General features: G+C 55.9%; 2 protein-coding genes across 5 annotated transcripts in view; both read right to left on the reverse strand.

Annotated features, from left to right (window-relative positions):
- Positions 1-43: 43 nt before the first annotated feature.
- Positions 44-9,335, reverse strand: P3H3 (prolyl 3-hydroxylase 3). The gene is made up of 15 exons (XM_016162819.2): positions 8,838-9,335; positions 7,844-7,996; positions 7,287-7,488; positions 7,072-7,203; positions 6,450-6,586; positions 5,934-6,023; positions 5,637-5,689; positions 5,437-5,504; positions 5,176-5,300; positions 2,596-2,697; positions 2,153-2,303; positions 1,811-1,928; positions 1,662-1,737; positions 783-923; positions 44-627 (listed from the first exon to the last, which is right to left on the reverse strand). The coding sequence occupies exons 1-15, from the start codon at positions 9,333-9,335 to the stop codon at positions 424-426; spliced, it is 2,250 nt and encodes a 749-aa protein (XP_016018305.2). The 3' UTR covers positions 44-423.
- An 882-nt stretch (positions 9,336-10,217) lies between these two features.
- LOC107519796 (probable G-protein coupled receptor 162) overlaps positions 10,218-22,435 on the reverse strand; it is a 29,531-nt gene continuing 17,313 nt past the window's right edge. For 2 of the 4 annotated variants that reach the window (XM_036237162.1, XM_036237161.1), the window contains 6 exons: positions 21,800-22,084; positions 20,408-20,743; positions 19,232-19,432; positions 18,530-18,654; positions 18,165-18,235; positions 16,487-17,783 (listed from right to left, as the gene is read on the reverse strand). In XM_036237162.1, the coding sequence (XP_036093055.1) occupies positions 17,756-17,783; positions 18,165-18,235; positions 18,530-18,654; positions 19,232-19,432; positions 20,408-20,743; positions 21,800-22,084 (1,046 nt within the window). In that variant the 3' untranslated portion in view covers positions 16,487-17,755. Of the gene's footprint in view, positions 10,998-11,305; positions 11,458-12,048; positions 12,239-12,955; positions 14,257-15,801; positions 15,909-16,486; positions 17,784-18,164; positions 18,236-18,529; positions 18,655-19,231; positions 19,433-20,407; positions 20,744-21,799; positions 22,085-22,435 lie in introns of those variants that run through there. The other 2 variants (XM_016162821.2, XM_016162820.2) reach the window with 2 other exon arrangements.

Below are 22,435 nucleotides of genomic sequence, written 5' to 3' on the forward strand. Positions count from 1 at the left end.
CGGCCACAGCCACGGAGACAGAACACACTTGACTGGCCCTGGCTGAGGGACCTTCATGTTCTTTATTGACAGGCTAGGAGGGGGCAGTAGGGTTATTCTCCCCTCTCTTCATATGAAGCAGTCAGCCCGCCACCCCCTGCCATTTCTTTCTAGGGAAGCATTGTCTCCCGTCTGTCCTAGGGTAGGAGGTCCATCAACTAGGGCCAGGCCTGGCTCCCCAGGCCTGGTGAGCTCTAGGTTGGTCTGTGAAGTGTCCTCTGAGTCCGGTGCTGGACAGCCCTTGTGATCCCCAAGACTGTGGGGGTACAGAGACAGAGAGGTCACTGTTCTGCTCCTGTCACATGGGAGCTTCTTGTGGGTCCTGGCATCAAGATAGCCCTTCACAAGTCAGTGGCCACATCCCCAAGGAGCTGGCTCAGCCCTTCATAGCTCCTCTCGGACCCGAGGAGGCTTCCCAGACTTGCCGCGCTGGACACGCTGAAGCCGGCGGCTAGGGGGCTCTGGAGAAGGGTCTCTGCTGGGCATTTTTTCCTTTTCCTCTTCCTCTTTTTCTTCTTCCTCTTCCTCCTCCTCCTCCTCTTCCTCCTCCTCTGGCTCCTGCAGCAGCTCTTTGGCTTCTGTCCACTCCTGGGAGGTGGGAAGAGAGTCTGACCCAATACTCTGCATCCACCCTGCCCCAAGGACCCTCCCTGAGTCATCTCAGTCCCTGTCCCTCACCTGTCAGCCTCCCCACGCTTCACACACCAGGAGAGATATCCCTTCCTATGCCTGCTCCTCCTCACCTGTTCCCTGTGCTCAGGTGCCCACGTGTGCCACAGCGCCAGGGCACAGCGCCGGCCCCGCGTCACAGCCCACACACCATGGGGATTCTCCCCACCGGAACTGAAGGCCACGAGGCGTCCACAGCGAGGACGAACCTGAGCCTGGAGGATGAGGACAGGTTCAGCTTCAGAAATAGGGCCTCAGAGAACCTGGCCCTGACCACTAGAGCAGGATGGAGCAGGGAGCACCGAAAGGTCAGCTCTCTTGCCCATCACATCCCACTCCTTAACTGAGCATCTATCTTGGGACAAATGGGAAATTGGCCCCCACTTGGGGAGCACAAATGCCAGACTGAAGCTAGAGGAGTTGGAGCCAGAGGGAGAAGGGGCCTCCATGAAGGGCCTCCTGCTGGTTCCATCACCCCCACCCCCGGTGCTCTGACTTTTCCTGTGCAATCCTTTGAACTGTGTATGAAGCAATCTGTGGGAATGAGTGTAGGACCAGACTCCGGGGACTGGAGATAAGGATCTTAGGGACATTTCCACCCCAAGCAGGGCTTGGATTATAGGTAGCTGGTACTGGTGAGCAGAGAAGGAGGTAGTTGGGTAAGACAGAGTAATAGATGATGAGAAATCACTGCTCCTCTCCTTCTACCCAATTCTAGCCCCTAGTTTCTACCTGGAACTAGGATCTGGAGGGGCCACTTCGGGACCTCCTGGAGGACGTGATCAACCTCTGCTAGGAGAACCCCTGAACACAGACAAATGGTGGAGAGGGCAGGAAAGGGTTAAGGTGGCCCCAGCCATTTCCCTGCATTTGCCTCTGGGAACCTTCTGTTTTGAATCCTGAGCCCACAGCCTGGCTCCCTGTCACAACCCCCCCCCCCCCACCTCACTTACCCTGACGGTGAGGGCGTTGGGCTCTGTGAAGAACAGGTCCCCACCCTGGAAGTCATCATTGAGGTAGAGGAGTCCACTGGGGGAGGAAAACAAGAGGCAGTGAGATCCCAATCCAGGCCTGACCTGCCTGACCCTGGAGGGCCACCCACCTGTAGTCTCGATAGGTATAGGCTGGGGGCTCCCGCCAACACTCTCCAGTGTCAGGGTCCAGGATGCAGTTGTCAGCATGCACCGGGTGACTCAGGTCCATGCGCTGCTCTTGCTCCCCTAGAAAGCAAAGGGGTGTGGTGAATGCTTCTATGCCCCTATGCCCATCCACCACCATCCACCCTACAGCTCGGGGGTCACAGCTGGGCAGAGAGGCCAGGCCCCAACCTGGGCAGGGGAGTCAGAGTCTTTCAGGAGTGAAGAAGAACCTGCACACTTTGAGGAATCTGAGGATGTGCAGGGGCCCGAGGTTGGGGAAGAGCAGTGGGGGTCCTGGCAGTTACCTTCAATGGCACTTCGGCACACCAGGTGGGTGAAGGAGAGATGCAGTGGCCTTTCTGGGGAGAAGTAGGCCTGAGTCAAGGTCCGTACACGCTCGCTCACCTCCAGAAGCAGCTTAGCACCCTGAGTACCCACAGCCCCAGCCCGGGCCAGCTGCGGGCAGTGGAAGAAAGGGCAAGAAAGGAGGGAGGCGATGGAGGGGTGGGTTTCGAGTCTTTCAGCAGCCTGCTCTGTCCATCAGCACCAACTCCTTCCATTGGCTCCACGACAAGAACTCAGGCCCTGAGGTCTTGGAACACCCCCTCTTCAACACTGGGCAGAGGACTTGAAGACTCTCAGGAGAGCCCCTCCACAGCAGAAGCCCAGGCGCTGGTGCCCAGCCTCCTACATACCCTCCTCTCCAGCTCCAGGCATCAGACCAGGGCATGGGGGCTTCTTCCCTCACCTGTGCAGCCTTGAGCACCGTGAGGCCCTCGAAGCGTTCATGGGGGGTGTGAGGGGAGCGGCGGCCTCGATAGCCAGACCTGGCTCCAGCCTCAGCTGCATCCTGAATAGGGAGGGAGATGACTCTGGAGTTACTGTCCTTCCGTCCCAGACTACATTCCACCTCACTGCCCACAGGGCTACAAGACCTTCCCTCTAAACCTCTCATTCTCTAGAAGAAGCTGGAAGCTCCCAGAGTTCTCTGGTAGTTTCTTTTCCTGAGCTGTTGCCCTTCCCCAGAGAATGACTATCTTCATGTCTGTGTTGTCACTATCTAGTCAAGATCTGGAATCCCACTCACAGAGGGACCTGTGCACAGAACTCTAGACAGCGTCAGAGTGAAGAAGGGGCCTGTGAGAGGGTAAAGACAGCAGGGAAAGGGGACAGGCAGGGTGTGATTATTCATCCCTGATGAGCCAAGAATAGAGGAGTCTCTCTAGAAACAGGATCCCAGCAGGAAGTTCGGCAGTCAGGCCAGGTCCAGCCAAGCTCGCTCTCTCTCTCTCTCTCTCTCTCTCTCTCTCTCTCTCTCTCTGACATCTTTCCTCTTGACACGCTCTTGGAGAACATGAGAACCCTTGATGCAATGTACCAATTACACAGCTGCCTACATGACTGTCATCACCTGGGGTCTCCTGGTATTTGGATGTCCCTTTCCTGACTACTGTTCTTCTGCCTGCTTTGAAACTCAGTTAAAGTACCACTACCTAGTTACCCCATTATAAACCTCATCTTTGAGAGACCACCTTGTCATTCAAGCCTAACTTTATATTCTTGTATTCATTCATTCAACAAATTTGTACTGAGTACCTACTATGTGCCAGGGACTATTCTAGCTAGACTCTGGGGAGACAACTGTGAACATGAAAAAGTCTCTGCTCTCGTGAGGTTTATATTTTCAGAAAAACAAACAAACAAACAAACAAACAAACCAGATCAATTCATATAAGTGTCACAAAGAAAATGAAAACAGAGCTATCACTTCGAGAATGCCCAGGCAGGGGCTGGGGGACAGCTAATTGATGAGGTGACATTTAGTTTGAAACCAAATGATATAAAGAAGTCACTTGAATATCTGAGGGAAGAATGTTCCAGGCAGCAGAAACAGCACGTACAAAGATCCTGAGGCCAGAACGAGTTTAGCGTGATCAAGGAACAGAAAGGCCTGACTTGGGAGTTGTCCTTGACGCTATTCTTTCATCATCTTCCACAGAGATCTAGTCCTTAACTTCCCTGTCTTTGATTTTCTAAATATTTCTCATCTGTCCCCCGCTTCGTTCTGTTGCAATGAGGACCTGACCCCGGGCAGTGGCACTCTCGCATCACCCCAGGGCCTCCCCCTTTACTCTCCTCTCCCACTGCATTCTCTACGCTGCCACTAGAGGGCTCTGCCAATTCTACAAGATGGTGGTGACTCCAGACTCCGCACTTGCAGGTTGCACAGGAACACGGACGCCAACCCCTCCTTAAGTCCTCCCATAAGCTGCACCTCCTTGGTAGGGTGCAGAAGGCCCTTCACCATCTCTCCTGTGCCTCCACTTCTGGGTCTCTCCCTTATAACATCTCTGAATAACACACAGCCTGATGATAATAGTGACAGCTAATACTGAGCACTTTCTATACTCTTCTAAGACCGTTACCATGTACTAACTCATTTAATCCCTGCAACGACCCTATGAAGAAACCACTGTTTTGGCCCCATTCTATAGATGAGAAAATTAGATTCATAGATGTTAAAATACATTGCATAAGGTCATACAGGTAGTCACTGTGGGGGCTGGCCCATGCCCTTAACCTCTGTGTTCCACTGCAGTTTCCAGAATACACATTGTTCTTCTCCCTCACAGCTTGACTCTCCTCCCATTCTCTGTCTGGTTAACTCATCCTTAAGATTGATCTCAAATGTCACCCCCTAACCCAAGCCTTCTATGACCTTGCATTTCGGTACTTCTGTTTGGAAGAGTATGAGGTAAGTACTTCTTTTAGCACACTTAGGGCAGTGGCTCTAATTATGCGTCTCCACATATGATTCCTTCTCTCTACAGGGAGCTCCTGAATGCAGGGTTCACCTAACTCTCCCTGGAACCTAGAAGCTTTGCGTAGAGAGCAGGTACTTGAAGAGCGTGTGTTGAAGGAACACTAGCCTAGAATGAGGACTGAAGCTTCAAAAATGTCAGACTCGCCCTGGTGAATGTGGCTCGTTCAACCCCGACTAGGAGGGGATGCCACGGGTGGGGAAAGAGGCCTGTGTATCCAGCGTGCCATCAGCCAGGCCAACATTCCAAGGAATCCTCCCTCACCTGTTTTGTTTTGTTCTTCCTATCAATTTCTAGCAAAATTCCTTTGTACAGAATGTCCACCCCATGCCCTCTAAGTTGAGAGAAAAACTAACTTGTCCACGGAAGTGAGGCAGTGGCAGGCCCAGTCCCCACTGGAGAATCAGAGGGCAGAACATGGGGCAGCCCAAGAGCAAGGAAGCAGGCAGCCGCGCCCGAGGGTTCCTCCCTAGCCAACTACGCCACCTACTCGTGGGTCTTCTTACCTTGGCCAGCTGCAGCAGCACCCCACACTCAGCTGGGGTGAGCAGACCGTCCAACACTGCTCGCTCGGACCCATTCAGCTGTCTTGCATCCTGGGTCAGGGTTACTCCCTCTAGGAGAAGGACATCTGTAGGGGAAGGGACAAGTTAGAGGGAGTTGAGGGTCCTGTGAAGGTAAGTCTTGCAGTAGCCCCAGCTGGCAGGCCTCGGCAGGAAGCTCCCAGATCCTCCAGGCTCCTGCCTTCTACTCTCCCAGGAACTTACCTTTCCAGTAAGTCAAGGGCTTCGGCTGTGGAGGCTCATGGTCCCAAGACCGCTGCTCTTGATCCTCTCTCAGGGGTGAGAGACATGCTCAGTGGATGTACAGACCAGTCCAGACCCATATTCCCTAGACCCAGCCTCCCAGGACCTTTTCCATCACCCTCCAGCTCAGGCAGGCCCCTCCCACCATAGGCATCACCTACCTGAGCTTTTCTCTAAGGGTCTCAGGGATGAAAGCTGCTGGGGTCCAGGGATCCTGGAACAGTCAAGAAAAGTGCCATCACCCACCAAGTCCAGCCCGATCCTTGACATTAGACTCTGAACTACCACCTAAAGGTTCTCCTGCTTTCAGAGAGCAAGGTATGAAAAGCCCTGGGAACTGGGCCAAACTCTAATAATAACGATAATAACAACAACAACAACAAACCTTACTATTTGCCAGGTGCTATTTTAAGAGCTTTATACATGGAAGTGGGATGGAGAGAAGTGGAGTTACTCACAGGATCCTTGAAGCTGGTCCCCAGGTGCTCCATGGCATAGTAGAGCTGTCTCTTCTCCCCAAGGGATCGGAGGACGAAGTGCCGGATGTCCTGAGGTGGGGCGGATAGCAGGGGGCGAGACAAGGAGCAGTTAAGTGGGGCACAGAAGTTAAGGCTGGAAGAGAGGAGGGCAGCCCCAGGTTCTGGAGGACGGCCTGCATGCTTCTGCAACACTTCATCGCGCCTCTTTATTCAACTCAGCAGCTTCAAGGCATCTGGGCTCAAACTGGGGGAGAACTGTGTGCATAAGATGGGGGCAGGCAGGGATGAGGTTAAGAGAAGAGGGATGAGCTGGCGCTTGGACTCAGTAGTGTCTGAAGTGGGGAGTGGGGATTGGAGTTAAGTCAATACTGGACTTGGGGTTGCCTCTGGTGACAAGAGTGTTTAGGCCAAAATGGGGGGTGAGATCCAGGTTACTGCTCAGGCATACTTTTTTGATTTAGGGCTACTTCACAAGGTAAGAGTGTGTGGGGTTACCTCTCTTGGCCCGAGGCCTGGTCTTGGCTCCCCAAGCTGAGTCTGATACCGGTTAAGAGCTTCCTTGGCAGCCTCATCTTCCGGGTAGAAGAGCAGGACACTCAGGACATTTTCCAGCGCCTGGGACAGATTCCCCACTGGAGACGGAACAATAGAGTTGGGTGGGGCATACGGACTGAGAATAATAGCCTTGTTCCCTGGGCAGAGGCGGCAATGACAGGAGGTCAGAAACAGACCTGGAAAAGGTAGTCTCCCAATGCCAACCAACTCCAAAGGTCCCATTCCCTGGCAGACATGCTCCTTCACTACCGCTTCTTTCCAAAGCTTACTCAAACATACCTGAGCTGAATGCGCAAAGTTCAAAGGGGAGGAAGAGAGGAGAGAATAAAGGAAGTTGAGAAGGAGCCCTGTGACCCATCTCCCGAACTTTCCACAATGGCGCCAAAGGAAAGCAAGATAAAGTCCTCCGGATGTGATGGTCTCCATGGAGCCCTGACCAACTACAGGTCCAGAGACAGATGGGAGGGATGGAGAGACAGGGTTCAGGATACCATCAAAGATAAAACTTCACTTCCCTGTTTCCAACCCGATGCCCCCAAGGGCTCACTCTTCCCCAACTGACCCTGAGCATGGGCCTCGTGCAGCCTCCTCAGCTGGTTGGGAAGGAAGTCAGGGACAGGGAACAAGCGACCAGGCCGTGTAGCTGTGTCCCCCACACAGCGCTGCCGGCATTGCAGGACCCGAATCCAGTGCCCTGCGGAAGACACACACAAGTCACTCGGCTTGTCAAGTTCCTCCCCCCGGCACGAGGTACCGTCCACGCTCCCAGCCCTTTACCTGCAATGGCCTCATAAAGGCCCCCCTTGCTCCCAGTTCCTTCCTCCTCTTCTTCCTCCCTTTGCTGTTCCTCAGGCCCCTCACAGTCAGCCCGGCAACTCTCCATCTGGGACAAGCTCTCCTGCAGGGCTTCCTCAAGCCTGGGCAGTGCCAGTCCTGTCTCCTGGCGCCCCAATAGCTCTAGGCCAGAGTCATAGGCTGCCTATTGGAGAGGGGAGTGGTCAGTCACCCGAGATCCTGGGGGAGGCAATGCCAAACAAGATCCAGAGGTGAAAAGAAGGGGAAGGGTGTTAGTCTCATTTGAGGCATGGGGTCCAGGTCCCACTTCACCCTGGGAAAGATAGGAGTGGGCCTCAGAATCAGAATGTTATAACAAGGGACTTTAGCTATCCTCGGAAAGAAAACTAAGTCCCAAGGAAGGACTCTCCATGCAGGGTCAGAGGACAGTTCTCAGATCTCCTGATGCCCAAGATACATAGGGCCACAGTTCAGGGAGGCCTGTGGATTCTGCTAGTAAACAGCTGGGGGTGGGTCAGGGGTCCTGCAGAAGGTCTCACCCAGTGTGGGGGCGTCTCCAGGTCCCGGAAGCTCTGTGGCTGAATCCTCGACATACGTCTGTACTTGGCCATGTCCTCCCGCATCTGAAGGTGTGTGGGGTTTGCTACAAAGAAGGTGTGGGCTGCAGCTGCTGCCAGGTCCAACTTCTTCAGCTGAGAAGCAGGAAGGAAGGGAGAGTCAGTGCCCTGAGAGGTTTGTCAGAACTGCTCACCTCTCAATCTCCAGACTCCCTAGACACCAGTATTTTGGGACTCTCAGAAGTTTGGCAGCTAGGGCAAGGGATCTGAAGACTTTGGAGTCCATAGGATACGAACGGAGAGGCCCCAGTTTGGGAGAGAAGGTGAAAGTGACGCCTAAGTGCGGTGGTAAATGGAGGAGACCTGAGTGACCGGCAAAACCCGCAGGTCTCTAGGACCCTGAGCTGAGGTGTGTGACCAGCAATCCCCCCACCCCTAGCCACGTAGGCAACAGCTACTGTCCCAGTAGCTGCGCAGTGTCCACCGTCACCCCTCCTCTGTCACCCCCAGACACCCAGCCCTCAGCCTGGCCCCCTCGTTTGAGCCTCCCGAAGCTCTCTTCTGCCCCCTCACTCCCCCGCCCTCCACATACTTCCAGTCTAGCGGCAGGTTTCGCCCCCTACCCGCTCCGCTTCACCCCAAGGAAGAGGCGGCGCTCACTCCCACGTATTAAGACCGACTAAGATTTCAGGCCTCCCTCCCTCCAGCTTCGATCTACTTCTACCCCGCTTCGTGACCCCTCTCCGCCCCCCATTCTAACTTTGCTCGCACTCTCCCTTAAGCTGTCTCTCTACGACTTCAGTGGATACTGAACGTGATTTCGGAAGGGTCTATCCAAAGGAGAGGTCCGTCGACCGCCCCCCACAGCCCCACCCGAGCCCTGGCACTGGCGTTCCTCCCCCTCCTGGGGAGCGAAAGTAGGACAGCGACGTGGATCGGGTCAGGACCCCACACACGGCCCGGGTGGCTGGCGCACCTGGTAGTAGGCCCTCTGCAGGTAGTTGTAGGGCTCCCGGCGGCGGAAAGCGTCGCGAAGCGATCTCCCCAAGCGAAACCGCGCGGCGCCGCCGGGGCCCAGCCTCTGCGCCGCGCACTGGCTCAGACACTCCGCGCGGCGCAGCGCGGCGCGGAGCAGCGGCCGCTCCCAGGCCCCGGGGGCTCGGCGGGGCGGGGACTCAGGCCCCGGGACGTCGAGGGGCGCGGCAGGGAGCGCGGCCCCCGGCTCGGCCGCACAGCGCGCCCCGCAGTCCCGCCGCACACGGCCCAGCTCCGCCTGGCTCCGCAGCGCCTCCCGCAGCAGTGCCACCGCCGGCGCCCAGGCCCCTGCCGCGTAGGCGCGCAGTCCATCGGCGTACAGCAAATCCGGCGCCTGCGGGGGCGCACCAGGGGACACAGCGGCCAAGCCCGGGGGCTCGGGGGTGCCGGGGGGAGGCAGCAGCAGCAGGAGCAGCAGCAAGCGGAGGAGCCGGAGCATGGTGCCAGAGCCGCCGGAGGCTGCCGAAGGGAAATGCGGGAGCAGAGAGGAGAGAGGAAAGGGGGCAGGGAGAGGGAGGGGAAAGGAAGGAGAGAAGGAAAGGAGGGAGGAGAGGATGGGAGAAGGAATGAATGAGCGGGGCCAAAGAGAACCGATGGGGCCGAGGCCCAACCCTGGGAGCGGCCAGTGTATGAAAGAAGTCGGAAGGAGCCTGGCAGAAGGTGGAGAAAGCGGTCTTTAAGACGAGTGGTGTAGTGTGGGACGAGAAGCGGAACAAGAAGCAGACCATTGAGAGAGGAGGGCAAAGGGCCGAACTGGAGCAGGCCTGGTGCTTTGGGAGACAACGCCATGAGTCTCCTAGGACCCTAGACTCCAGCTCCTGAGGCCCGTGGGTGGGAGTCACTGCTGCCACTGTGTTCCCTTCCACTCTTGGGGCCAGGAAAAGGAGTGTGGATGCCTCCCCCACCCCCCACCCCCACATACACATTTGGAAAAAGAGCTTTAGAATGCAGCATGTAGGAGAGCAAACTCCAGGCCTGTGACACCGAGTGAGGCCCAAACCCTTTCCTGCCCAGGAAATGGGCCCTAACACGGATTAGGGGAAGGAGGGGAGCTGCGGCAATGGGGATAGAGTCGCACTCTAAAACCAAGTTCACAAATCTGAACAAAGACGCTTCACACGCCAAGCCAGCAAACTCAAGTAACTCCACATGCACCCCAGCACAAGATGCTCTTATGAGCCCTTCTGCATGTTTGCCTTTCTCCACGGGTATTTCTGTGTCTTTTGTCCACTGTCCCTACTCTATTTTGTTCTTTATGAACCATTCCAGCCCCCAACCTCTGACCATATCCTTCGGCACCATAGTATACTAGACACAGAGATTTCCATGGTAACACTTCAAACTTTAATACATTTTACTAGGGGCGATAGAAGGTGAGTAGAGCGTCTTGTCACTTGGATAGGAGACAGCAGGGGCTCCAGGGGCTCCAGGAACCCAGATCCAGCGTCCACCTCCCCGGGGTCTGGAGGCAGCTGCCCTAGGCTCAGGGCCAGAATGAGATGTTATGCACCCAGGACCCCTCCTCTGAGTTCAGCAGGCCCACTTGGGTTCACAGGGTCAGCTGGGGGAAGATGGGGTTACCTGGGCCCCATGATCCTCCCCAAACTCTTGCACTCCCCTCACTTCCTGTCAGGGAGCAGCGTCTCCCTGCACTTAGCCCCAAAGGAAGTCCAATGGCTCTGCTATCAGGGGACCCAAGGGAGAGCCGGCGGGGTGAGAGGCCAAATGGCCTGGGCCGGCGAGGAGAGGGCCCTGGTGAGGCAGTTGGAGAAGGCAGAGGTGTCTCATCAATGAAGGTGGTGATCTCCTCCCGGAAGAAGCCAGGACCCCTTGGGGGCCCCCCACCTGACCCTAGAACCCCACCCTCTAGGAACTGACGAAGGCTGGCCAGCCCTCCACCTTCAGCTTCCTCGTCATCCTCGTCGTCCTCCAGCCTTTGTCTTTGTCCTAGGTACTCAGGAGGGCCTCCCAGGGCCCGGCTCTGGGCTGGGAGGACCCGGATGTCATCAGAGGATGACCACTTGTGCAGGAAGGAGCCAGGTGCCCGAGGAGTGGAGAAAATGTTGGTCTCATCATGGGACAGACGGCGGGACAGAGGGACCTGAGAAGAGGAGCAAGTAGACTCAGAGGTGCTTCAGGGACAAAGAGGGTAGAGGCAGGGACCGAAGTGGGGACTCTGCAAGATGGCTCCACCCCCTTAAATTTCTGCAAAACATTCTCTGATGGGCAAACTTGGTTCTGAGAGGTCTGAAGGGGAGCCTCTCTTACCACGCTTTTCTTTCCTCTACCCCTCATGTGCCCTGCAGGCCAGGGCTAGGGAATGGGATTGGGAGTCGGATGGATAACAGAGACTGGAGAAAAGTTCTGAGGGGACACCCAGAATAGGAGGTGTATAGCCTACTCCCATACCTGTAAGTAGTGAACTCTCTCAAGAGGGGGAAAGAGCATGTGCCTCCCAGGCAGCAGCTTCACCTGGGTGGGGTCCCCTGGTCCTGTGGCCCCATTAGCATCAAATCGAACTTTGCACACTCGGCCATCTGCATAGTCATCACAGCCCCCGTCTAAGAGAGAAAAGGGGCAGAGTGGTTAGAGGCAAGGAATGCCCACCTCTCCCTTCCCCCTTTAAAATTTCCTGCCCCTTATATAAGTTCCCCAGAGAATCCTTTTGTTCTCATTAGTCCGTAAGCTCTAGGAGGAAAGTAAGAGTGGCTAGTGTCTATTGCGTTCAATGCTGAATCCCTAGTGCCTCATTACATATAGTCCTCCTCCCCAAGAGCTGTCCCTACAACTGGGGTCTCTCTCAGGAAGCTTAGCCTCCCCTTAGTTCCACAGCCTTTCTTTATGGTTGTGTTAGGATTCTGAACTGTTTCTTGGGCAGTCTACCCGACAAAGGCAGAACTGGGTAGTGTAGGCTTCTAGAGGGGAACCGACGCCCTGTGGAGGTAGCCCTCAGTGCAGAAGGAAGCGGTGAGGGTGCGGTCGTGGTGTGTGATTAGGGAAAGGGGAGCCTGGAGTCAGCCCAGGGGAGGCGCAGGTTCTGTCCAGCAGGGGGCACTCCAGGTCAGCCCGTCCCGCACTGAGAAGGGGTGGTAGAAAGGGGCAGAAAAGGGATCCGATGCCCTGGAAAGCAAAAGCCCGGTCCCTCTTCTGACCGTCGTCGCCATCCTCCTCGGACATGATAGCCACGCACTGCTCCCACACTGTGCGCACGTCGGCGCGGTAGCGCTCGCAGGACCAGATGAAGGAGGGCAGCAGCAGCGTCTGTGCCATGGAGCACCACAGCACAGCCAGCACCATCCACGGGGGAGCCGAGTCCGACTTAAGGGAGAAGAAGCTCACCACCTGGTGGGAGGATGGGGAATGGCGCCGGGTCAGGGCCCAGAGCCCAGGGGGCCCACTTGACCCCAGATCCGGTAACAAAGTGCAGCTGAAGGGCAAGAAGTCAGGAAGGGATGGCCCGGATCGCATCGGATCACGACAGAGGCACAGTTGGAGGTGGACACGGGAGGAACAGAGAGGAAGGGATTGACTCAGAGGAAGGTCAGGGGAGAGTACTGGAGCAAAGCCCTGGGGTCCAGAGGGAGAGGAGCAGAGGTGATACAGTAAACCTGAAGATAGAGAGAAGCTCAGGAACGGGGACTAGGTGGGGATGCAGAAAGCTGGGGTGGTGGGGTGAGCTTTGGGGTTTCCACCCAAGAGTGATCAGAGACCCTGTGGTATCCAGAGGGAATGAGGGAATGAGGAGTGGAGCTCAGCAGCTGGATGACAGGTGTAGGGGACTGAATAGTGGAGCCTCAGGACAGATGATGGAACTGGAGGGTAGGTCGTGAGACTGCAGCACGGATGAGAGAGGTGAGTGGCGGGAACTGGAAAACAGATGATGGAGCTGGGGGTAAGGGGAGCTAGAGGATGGATGATAGAAATGGGGGTTCACGAATGAAGTGGGAATGGGTAGAGGAGAGGAGGATGGATGATGGAGCTGCTATATGGCTGATGGAAGTCAGGTGACAGTGCCGGGGCCTGGCTTGGGGAGAACAGGAGGGGGGACCCCAATCTCACCAAGATGGGCACCCCTGTGAGTGAGTCATAGAGAAAGACGATGGCGCTGACCAAGTTGGTGACCTGCAGGGATGTCTTGGCCGACTCGGAGCCATCCAGCGAGGACCGCCGCTTCCCTCGGGCATCTTCCACCACAATGGCTGGCACCTCAAAAGCTGGCCGGGTACCCAAACCCCCTGGCCCACTTCCCTTGGTCCCACCTCCACCCCCTGCTCTCCGGGCCTGCCGAGCCCTCCGGGGTCGGGCCCACAGTGTCTGGTAGAAGGTGATGGCTACACAGACCAACCCCATGACAATGCCCCCAAGTAGCAAGAGGCTGAAGCAGACGCCAAAGCCGAGGCCAATCTTGGAGACTATGAACTGGCAGCCCCGGGCATAATAGCGCTCGCCGTTGTTGTGCCAGCCGATGGAGGGCAGTGTGGAGAGGATGAAGCTGACCATCCAGATGCCCATGACAGCATGCAACGCCTGCTTCTTGGCGTTGCTGAGGCGGTAGTTGACGGGCCAACGCACCATCCACATGCGATGGTAGGAGAGTGAGGCGACTGTGAAGCAGGTGGCCAGGGCCAGTGTGTAGTAGGTGGACACAAAGACCTTGCAGATACTCTCATTCCAGTCATAGTCGGAGGAAGCCTGGCGCCGGAGCTGCACCACCGCAAAGGTGGTGAGGGGCACAGCTGCCATGAGTATGTGTGTGCCCGCCAGGAAGCAGAGCAGCAACTCCAGTGGCTTGTGCTTCTGCTGCTTAGCGGAGATGCTGAGGATGATCCAGGCATTGGCCAGCAGGGCCAGGAGCCCACAGGCCAGCCAGGACAACGCGTTTGAGCGCAGGGAGGCCTCCTCTGCCCCTGCCCCACCTCGAGCCATCCTATCCTCAGCCCCCCACCCCCCCTTGAACTCCTGGGGGTGGGGGCTAGGTCTCACCCAGGAGCCCCACTCACACACACCCTCATGATGCCCACAGTCCTTGCCCTGTAGTGAGGCAGGCCGCCCCTAGGCCCACCTTACTGCTCAGCATTGCATGACTGACCCAGCTAAGGTCAGGTGTAGAGGGCAGGGGAGGAGACTGGGTGTCAGCAGAAGTGGTCCTCAGCCTCCATATTGGATGGAGCCCTTCTTGAAGTAGCCCTGTAGTTGATGGGGGAGGCAATCTGGCTGCTTTCCCAACTATGAGGCTGTCTGGGGAGCTCTGGCCCCCATGCCAGAACTTGCAGGTCTCTTCTTCCTCTGGTTCTTGACCAGTCAGGGATCTTCTGGAAGGCTCAAGGCGTGTGGGGATGAGGCTCGGCCACCTGGACAAACTGCAAGGGAGAGATGAGATGTGGACGGGGGAGGGTAAAGGTAGAGCCTTCATTGGTCTCCAACAGGATTCTTGTGCCCCCCTTCTCTTGAAACTATAGAAATGATTACTAGGGGTCATAGGATCACTCAGAATATTCTCCTACTTTAAATTAGACGGCTGCTCAAATATCCCACGCAGATAAAAGCCCTGTTTTCCAGACCTCCAGGAAAGAAGGTATTCTGACCTCCTGCCTCTCATCCCTTTTCAGCCTTTTTTCTTCCCTCTGGCATTCTCAGGTTCCTTCTCATACCCCCTACTGAGTACTATTCAACCCCTATCTTCATGCCCCCGAATCTCTCTTCAGAGCTACTGATAGCAGAGGCATGACTTGTTTCTTCTTGAGGGTTCAGGGTAAACTGGAAAATGGTATTACAGACCCTCCCCAACCTCCCAGGCTCCTGGGCTGGTGGTTTCCCCATTCCATGATTGTCCTCCAGCTCACCAGGGATCTGGGAAGATGGGAGAAAGGAGGCTGGGACTGAGGGAGGGCTAGGGAACCCAAAAGCAGGGAAACCATTGACATCAGAAGCATCCAGAAATGGAAAGAGGAGGAACTAAGAGGAAGGAGGAGAGTTGCAGCAGGAGAGAAATAATGAGGGGGCCAAGTGATAGTATCTGAAAATAGAAGGTAAAGCCCAGAGACCCTTGAAGAGGAGGCTTTGGAGGGAGGAGCATTGAAGGAAGGAAGGGAGGGAGCAGGTAATAGGGAGGTTGAAAAGAAAAGCTAAATTGTTCAATAAGATGCTGACTCCCACTAGTAGACCTCGAGTCTTTCCTCTCCTGCCTCAGCCTCAGTTTCCCTCTGACGGGGGGGGGGGGATAGTCCTAAATTTCCTCACTTCAGGAAGCCCTGGGGAGGGGGCCAAGAGGAAATCAGGTGCAACCCTGAACAGAGGGGAGGCAGGAAGGATGGGTATAATGGCTTTAAGGTAAATGGGAGTAAAAATGGGGCAAGCAGTGGGAGGGTCTGTTTCCTGTGGAAGAACCTCAGACCCTTGCCCTGCTCAAGAGGTCCTAGTCCACCCCCCACCTTTGTCTTCTCTCCGGAGCCCAGTACGCCCTAGTTGCCATGGCAATGGCCAGCCAGAAGGAGGTGGAGGGAATTGGTCCGGAGCGCCTCCCCCTCTTCCCTCCCCAATAGCCTCGGACCCCTTCCCACTCACCCTCACCCAGGCCCAGCGGGTGGGCTCGGGAAGAAAGAGATGGAGAGTCAGAGAGGGAGAGAGGCAGGAAGGATGTGAAGGACAGACAGAAGGAGGTGAAGGGCAGAGAAAGATCAGAGGTAGGTGGGAGGGGGGAATTGGGGGACTCCAGGGCGGACAGGGGTCGCTCGCCCTTAGGGGTGAAGGGGTAAGGTCAAGCAGCTCCTCCCTCCTGCCGCCCACCAGGTTCTCCAGGCAGAAACAGCAGGTGGCTGGGGAGGAGGGGCCGCTCGGAGGGGGAGAGGAGGCAGCTGGGGGAAGAGAGGAGGGGACCGCGGAGGACCGGGCAGGGGTCGGCTTACCTCTTGCTGCGCCCAGCACTGCCTTGGAGACCGCACTCCCGACGTGGCTCGCCAGGCTCCCGCGGCCCGCCAGCTCCAGCTCCGCCTCCCTCCCCTCTTCCTCCCCCTCCCCCACTCCGGGCCTCCCGCCCTCGCCTCTGTCCTAGACTCCCCGCTCAGCCCGCCGCGCAGTCGGTCTTCGCCCCCCGGGGCTCCCCCAGCCCCTGTCCGCCCGAGTCGCCCAGCCCGTGAGCCCTGGGTCGGGGGCTGAAGGAAGGCTTTTCGGGAGGAAAGGGGGACGAGTGTAGGGCGGGTAGCTGGACGGTGCTGACTTGCAGAAGGAGGGGCAAGGAAGGCGCCAAGAGGGAGGGGGCGAGGAGGATGGAGGGGAACCGGCTTCATTGGTGAAACGGTTCGTGTCCTACCCCCACCCCATCCTTTTTTCAACACGAACACAGGCTCCAAGAGGCAGCTGGTGGTGTTCGGGGATTGAGGAGCTAGCCGTTCTGGGAGGAGGAAGCGTGTGTCACAGTGTGTCACTGTGTGTATCTGTGTGAGGGCTGTGCCTAGGGTGTAGCTGGAAGGGGCGTTTGCTGGAGGTTATGGGGAGTGAGGGGCAGTAGTGCGGAAGATGGGCTGCCTGTGGGCTGGGGATGCACAGGTCTAAAAGGATGCAGGGACACACACAAACATGGAGAAGAGCATCTTCTTTAGAGTAAGTTTATTGTATTTTTCTGTCAGCTCAGGGAGGCAGGGGTGGGGAGTGGGCAGGAATACAAAGCAAGCAATGGGGTGTTCTTGGAAGAGGAAAACTGGAAAGAAAGGGGAAGGGCATAGGGACTGAGGGAGACGGTGAGAAAGGAATGGAAAGAGAGGCAGAGGAGGCTGGGGAGTCTGAGAGAACTGGATCAGGAAGATAGGAAGAATGCGCGCAACCTGGGTGTTCCTGTCCTGAATGGTCTGGCAGAGGGATGAAGGAGGGTGCAGAACAGGGGGACTGAGGCCCAGCACTACCACCCTTCACAGGAGGTCCCCCCAGAGGGTTCACACTCAGGTCAGTGCCCCACCTTCTACCCCTGGCAGAGCTCACTTTTCAGAGGTTCTGCACAGGGTGAGTGGAGCATCCCTGGGTACTCTCTCCCACAGGGCCTGGGCTCTGAGTAGGAAAGCTGAAGGCTGCGTCCTCTGGTAACAGGATTTCGCCACCAGCAGGTGATGAAGGAAGGATTTCAGGCAGGGAGGCCCTCCTACATGTTCCTGAACTCTCAGAGGCAGGCCCTGTGGTGGTGGTGTGCTCCATCACATCCTAAGGTACATACTGGGCATCTGTGACTAGCCAAGCTGCAGAGATCTGTGTCGTATTTGTCCCTGTATTCAAGAAACAGCAGTAGAATTAGGGGTCAAGAGGCTGGGGCCAGTTCTGATTCCAGCATTTACCAGCTGTGTGAATCTGACTTGGGAGTGCTGCTTGGGTGATAAGGAACGGTGTCTGTGTACAGTATGGGCTGTGTGCATGGGTGTGTGGCAGAATGGAACGGTGGAGGCTGGCAGTCAGAAGCCTTTATATCTGGATCTGTCCTTGACAGTGTGATCTTGGACTAACTAGTCCCTGCCCTCTCTGGTTCCCAGGTTCCCTCCTGTAACATGACAGTCCTGTTCTTCATGCTTCAGATACCCAGCCTGGCCAGTCCTTCATGCTCCCCTGGGATCCAAGTGGACAGTGAGGGAAAGAATTGAGAAGAAATATTTGAAGAAGGGCTAGAGTTGGACTGAAAAGGGAATGGGGAAGCAGTGGTATGAGTAAGCCTCTGGAAGAGGGGACCCAAAGGCCAACTGTGGACAAGGAGAGCAGGAGATGCCAGAGGCGCCAGGATCTGCTACATTCATCCGGTCCACAGGCCCAGGAGCCCATCAGGAAACGCGGATAAGACAGCTGGGGAGGCTGCGAGTGGGAAGCTCCCCCTGGCCAGGTGCCTCAAATGAGACCAGTTTTCTGGTATCGGCTGGAGGAACAAAGAATAAGAGAAGCAAGTCTATTCCTGCCTCCCTTCTCTGAGTTCTAGGATCTCCATGCCTCCGGGACCCCAATCTTCTCTTCCAGTTCAGTGATGGCCTCTGGGCCACAGCTGCAGTGCCACATCCAGAAGTATCTGAGGCCAGCTGCCTTGCACCTCCACCCTCTACCTTCTGCCCACTTCCTAGCTCCTCAGCCATCCCTTTGCACCCCTCTCTCCCTTCACCACCTCCCTTAGCCCCCACTTCCTCGCTTCCACCCCCCACCCCCTCCTCATCCCCTACTCTTCCCTGTCTTCTTTCTCCCTTCTGCTTTCCTCCTACCTCTCCCTTTTGTACCCCTCCCCTTCCCTCTCTGCCCAGTTCCTTACTGGGGGCACTGGCAGGTCTTCTTCTCACTGAGGAGTCTCTTGATCTGAGACATCCGCTCTGCTTGGCGGCGCTGTCCAGGAAGAAGGAGGGAGTTGTGAGGATCCCAGGCCTCCAGAAGGGAGGTGCCCCTTGGAGGGGGAGTGGGCAAAGCAGGGAGAGAAGCAGATACTGTGGCTGAGGCCATCTGTCCCAGAGTTAACTCTCTGCTCCTTCCTGCCTCTCCCACTGTGGGATCTGGGACGGAGCCCAGTCTGCAGTAAGGACACTCGGTGGTAGGCAGGGAGAAACAGAGCAGAAGCAAGTCACATAGACAGGTTACCCTCATATAGGAGGGGTGATAGGGGCTCTGGGGAGGTTCACTCACCCTACGGTGCCAGCACTTGACACAGCAGAAGATGCAGATCACAGTGAAAGTCAGAAAACCCAGGATGCCCCCCAGGAGAATGGCCAGGAGCTTTGGTGAGGGCTGGGTGAAACCTGCAGACGGAACTGCAAGGGTTGAGGTGCGGGGAGAGAGAGAGAGAGAGAGGTGTTCAGCTCATTGACCTCCATCAGGACACAGCACTCTGAAGGGCCTGAGAAAGGCCTCACTGCCCAGCTACTCTTGGGTCTGATCCTCGGGCTAGGAGAGCAAGGCACGGTACACGGAGCTCTCATAGGCCACCAGGTCTGGAGGGGAAAGGCTGGGGAAGGGGTTTTAAGATTTTGAGACCACAGGGCACTCTGGGGAGCTGGGAGCAGAGGGCCAGTATGTGAGCCCTAAGTGCACACATATGCGAGTGTGCTTGTGGCTGGGTTTGAAAGGGAACCAGGAGAGGGACTCTTGGTCAGGTGGGCCCCCATCCAGTCTGTAGACCTTATTGGGGTGGGAACTCATAGGACTGCGGGTGAGCATCTAGAGCCCAGGACCACACCCTACCTCATTTCATCCCCTTGTGTCTAGGCATCATACACATAACCCACCCATCTCAGGGAAATTGGGAGGCTGGGACTCTGGGTGGTCTCTGTCAACCCAGGAAGGTCCCATAGCTGAGGGAGCAGGAGCTTGGGGTTAAGCCGCACTCACCCTCAAGCTTGGATTCCAGCAGGATTTTGTCCTTGTCACTCAATAGACACTGCCATGTCCCTGCCTCAGGGTCCAGCATCTTCACCAGCTTCTGCTGACTTGAGACCTTCACAGTTTGGTTCTCTGGCTTCAAGCTCAGTATAAGCTTGGGGGAGCTGGGCCCCAGCAGCTCACAGGTCAAATGGTTCTGGGACTTAGTCACTGCAGAGGGACGAGAGCCTGAGGCTAGGAGCCTGGACCTCTGGGTTCCCAGCACCTCCATGCTCTAAAGCAGGGCCCCCAACCCCAGTACCGGTCTGTGGCCTGTTAGGAGCTGGGCTACACAACAGGAAGTGAGTGGCTGGCCAGTGAGCGAAACCATCTGTGTTCGCAGCCACTAGCATCACTGCCTCAGCTCCATCTCAGATCATCAGACATTAGATTCTCACAGGAGCACCAGATCCTGGTGCCAAAAAGGTTGGGGATTCAGTGGAACAATAAAATGACACTTCACATGACGCTCCTCTTTTAACCGCTAAGAGCACATTTTCATGCAGTTCTAATAGAGAAAACAGCTTCTGAAGTCTGTCTTGGATTCGAATCCGACCCCACTGCTTCAAAGCTGCATGTCCCTGAGCAAGTTACTTAGCAAGCTGAGCTCCAGACAATTACTAAACGTGCAAAAATTGTAAAGCTCTTGAATGGGGCCCGGCATGTAGGAAGCACCAAGCATTAGCCATTATTACTTGTGGAGTTGTTATGATGATTAAGGAATAGACAAGTGAAGAACATTTTTGTGCTGGGTAAGAGGGGCCGATGTCAGTGTGGAGCCTGACATTATTGCCATCACTATCATACTCAGAGATTTTGTTTTCCTCATTAGGAGAAAGGAGACCCACCGAGGTAGAGGGCATAGCCAGAGTCATAGAAGGTCGGACTGAGGCAGAACTAGAACCCTGGTTCTCAGCGCATGCCCTTTGGGGATTCTCAGTGAATTGCACCCTGGGCTGGCTCATAGATGCCAGGGAAGGACAAATGGATTCCAGTTTCAGTTCGAAATCAGCCCCCAAACCAGTGGGCTTTCCCACTGATGAGCTCCATCAGGCAACCAGGACCTGCCCTGCCTTGGAAGGAGCCCTGGGCATGGCCCCTCCACCTCCCGCCCCCCACCCTCCCCTTCTCAGCCCAGCTTCTCACTTCTCATCACCACAAGGTTCACTTCCTGATGCAACTGCCCCTTTCCGAGAAACAGGGTCAGGTTTCCAGAACCAGCATCCTGATGCGAGGCCTGGAGTAGGCTGAAGAGGAGAGGGAGCGACTCCTTCATCTTGAGCTTGCAGTGCGGGTGAACTTTCTTCACAGACACCTTCTTGTTGTTCAAGGAGAATGTGATCCAGGACTGAAGGGAGTCAGTCCCCACCGCCTGCCACCTCAGCTCACCTTCCAGGTTTTCATCTTCAAAGTTAAGTAGGGAGGAGAGCTCCACCTTCTCCCCCTCTTTCACATAGACTGTGTTGGAGACCTTCTGGAAAGCTGGAGGTGGGAAGGGAGAAAACCTAGGTCAGAAGGAGACAGAACAATGAGCGTGTACAGGGGCGGGGTAGGCGTGTGGCGGGGGCAGTGGAGAGACGAAAGAGGACCAGGTGCGTCCACACACTTAGGTTGCCATTTCAGACGCTAAAACTCCCATCTACTTCTCTAATCTTCTTTTTTATCTCTCCAGCTCAGTATGTTCCCACAGCAGTGCCCTCTCCCCGTGGAAGCCCTCATAGAACAGCTGGGGTACAGGGGGGCCTCTCCTTCTTCAGAATCCCTGGAGCTCAGAGGGTATTTGGCCTGCACTATTTAGGTGCATAATGTATCACCCTTCACAAGATAAGAGCAAATACATAGGGCTAATTATGTGCCAGGCACTGTTCTAAGTGTATTACATATATTAATTCTCACTGTAACATTGCAAGGTAGGTACTATCTTCTATGATCATCATCCCCATTTACAGATACAGAAACCAAAGGACAGAGAGATTCGGTAACTTGCCCAAGGTCACATGGTTAAGTTAGAGCCAAGATTTAGATGCGGACTCCACGCATTTGTCCACCACACTACCCTACCGTGTGTCACGTAAGCACCTGGAGGACAGGATCTGGGGCAGGACCTGCATTCTGGGCTTCAGTTTCCCCAACAGTGCCACACTCAGGATTCTGAATGTGCAATGTAGATTTCCTCAGGGCTGGCTTTCCAGTATTAGTGTCCCAAAGTAAGCAGGTTTGCCACCTTGGGGGGAATGGGCAGCTGAGGCGACAAAGAAGACAGATGCCCTTGACACGCCTCCTTTGGGGCCTCCTCCGGGGGGTCTCTGGGGCTCCTCGCATCCTTACACTCCATGTCCCTTCTTTCCTCAATGTCCATCACGCCAATGAAGAGAGAGCCCAGTGTTTCCCTCAGCCTTGGGGGCAGCCTCGCCCTAGCCTCCCTCTGTCCCTTACCACCAGGAGCAAAGCAGTGAGAGCAGAGGCATGGTCTGTCAGCCAGGGAGGCAGGGGGCAGTCTGCAGGGGGCAGTTTGCAGGGGAGAGGGGCCCCTCTTACCCAGCACAAAAATGTTTATTTTGACCACCAGTGTCTTCTTGTTGTAGGAGACGATGCATTCCCAGGTGCCACTCTCCTGCCGTCCTAGCTGGGTCAGTGAGAGGCTCTTGTCCTCATACTTTTTACTCCCTGGACTTTTCCATACTATCGAAGGGTTGACACCAGGCGGGCTCTCCAAGCTCAGGGTCAGTCTCTCCCCAGGCCTCAGGCGGATGCTGCTGCCGCTGCTGCTGCCGCTGCTGCTGCCGCTGCTGCTGCTGCTGCCAGTGTCCAAATCAGCATTCACTGTGGAGGGAGCAGGCCACCTGTGTCATACACACTATCCTCAAGGAGAAGGGAAGAAGCCAGGAAACCAAGAGTGTCTTTTCATTACCTCTGTCCCAACATTTCTCTTCCCACCAACATCCAGCTGCCCACCCTAGACCCAGAAAGGACTTCCCTCTCCCCTCCTCCTCCCCCTTCCTATCCCTCTTCTCTCTCTCTCTCTCTCTCTCTCTCTCTCTCTCTCTCTCTCTCTCTCTCTCTCTATCTATCTCTCTCTCGTCTCTTCCCCTCCTTCCTACAGCTCCTGCCCTTCTCCTTACCCCACTCTAAGTCTCTTCTTCTCCCCCTTCCTCTTCCCTCCAAGGTCTGAGG

Source organism: Rousettus aegyptiacus, unplaced genomic scaffold, assembly GCF_014176215.1.
Source record: "Rousettus aegyptiacus isolate mRouAeg1 unplaced genomic scaffold, mRouAeg1.p scaffold_m13_p_2, whole genome shotgun sequence".
Taxonomy (NCBI): domain Eukaryota; kingdom Metazoa; phylum Chordata; class Mammalia; order Chiroptera; family Pteropodidae; genus Rousettus; species Rousettus aegyptiacus.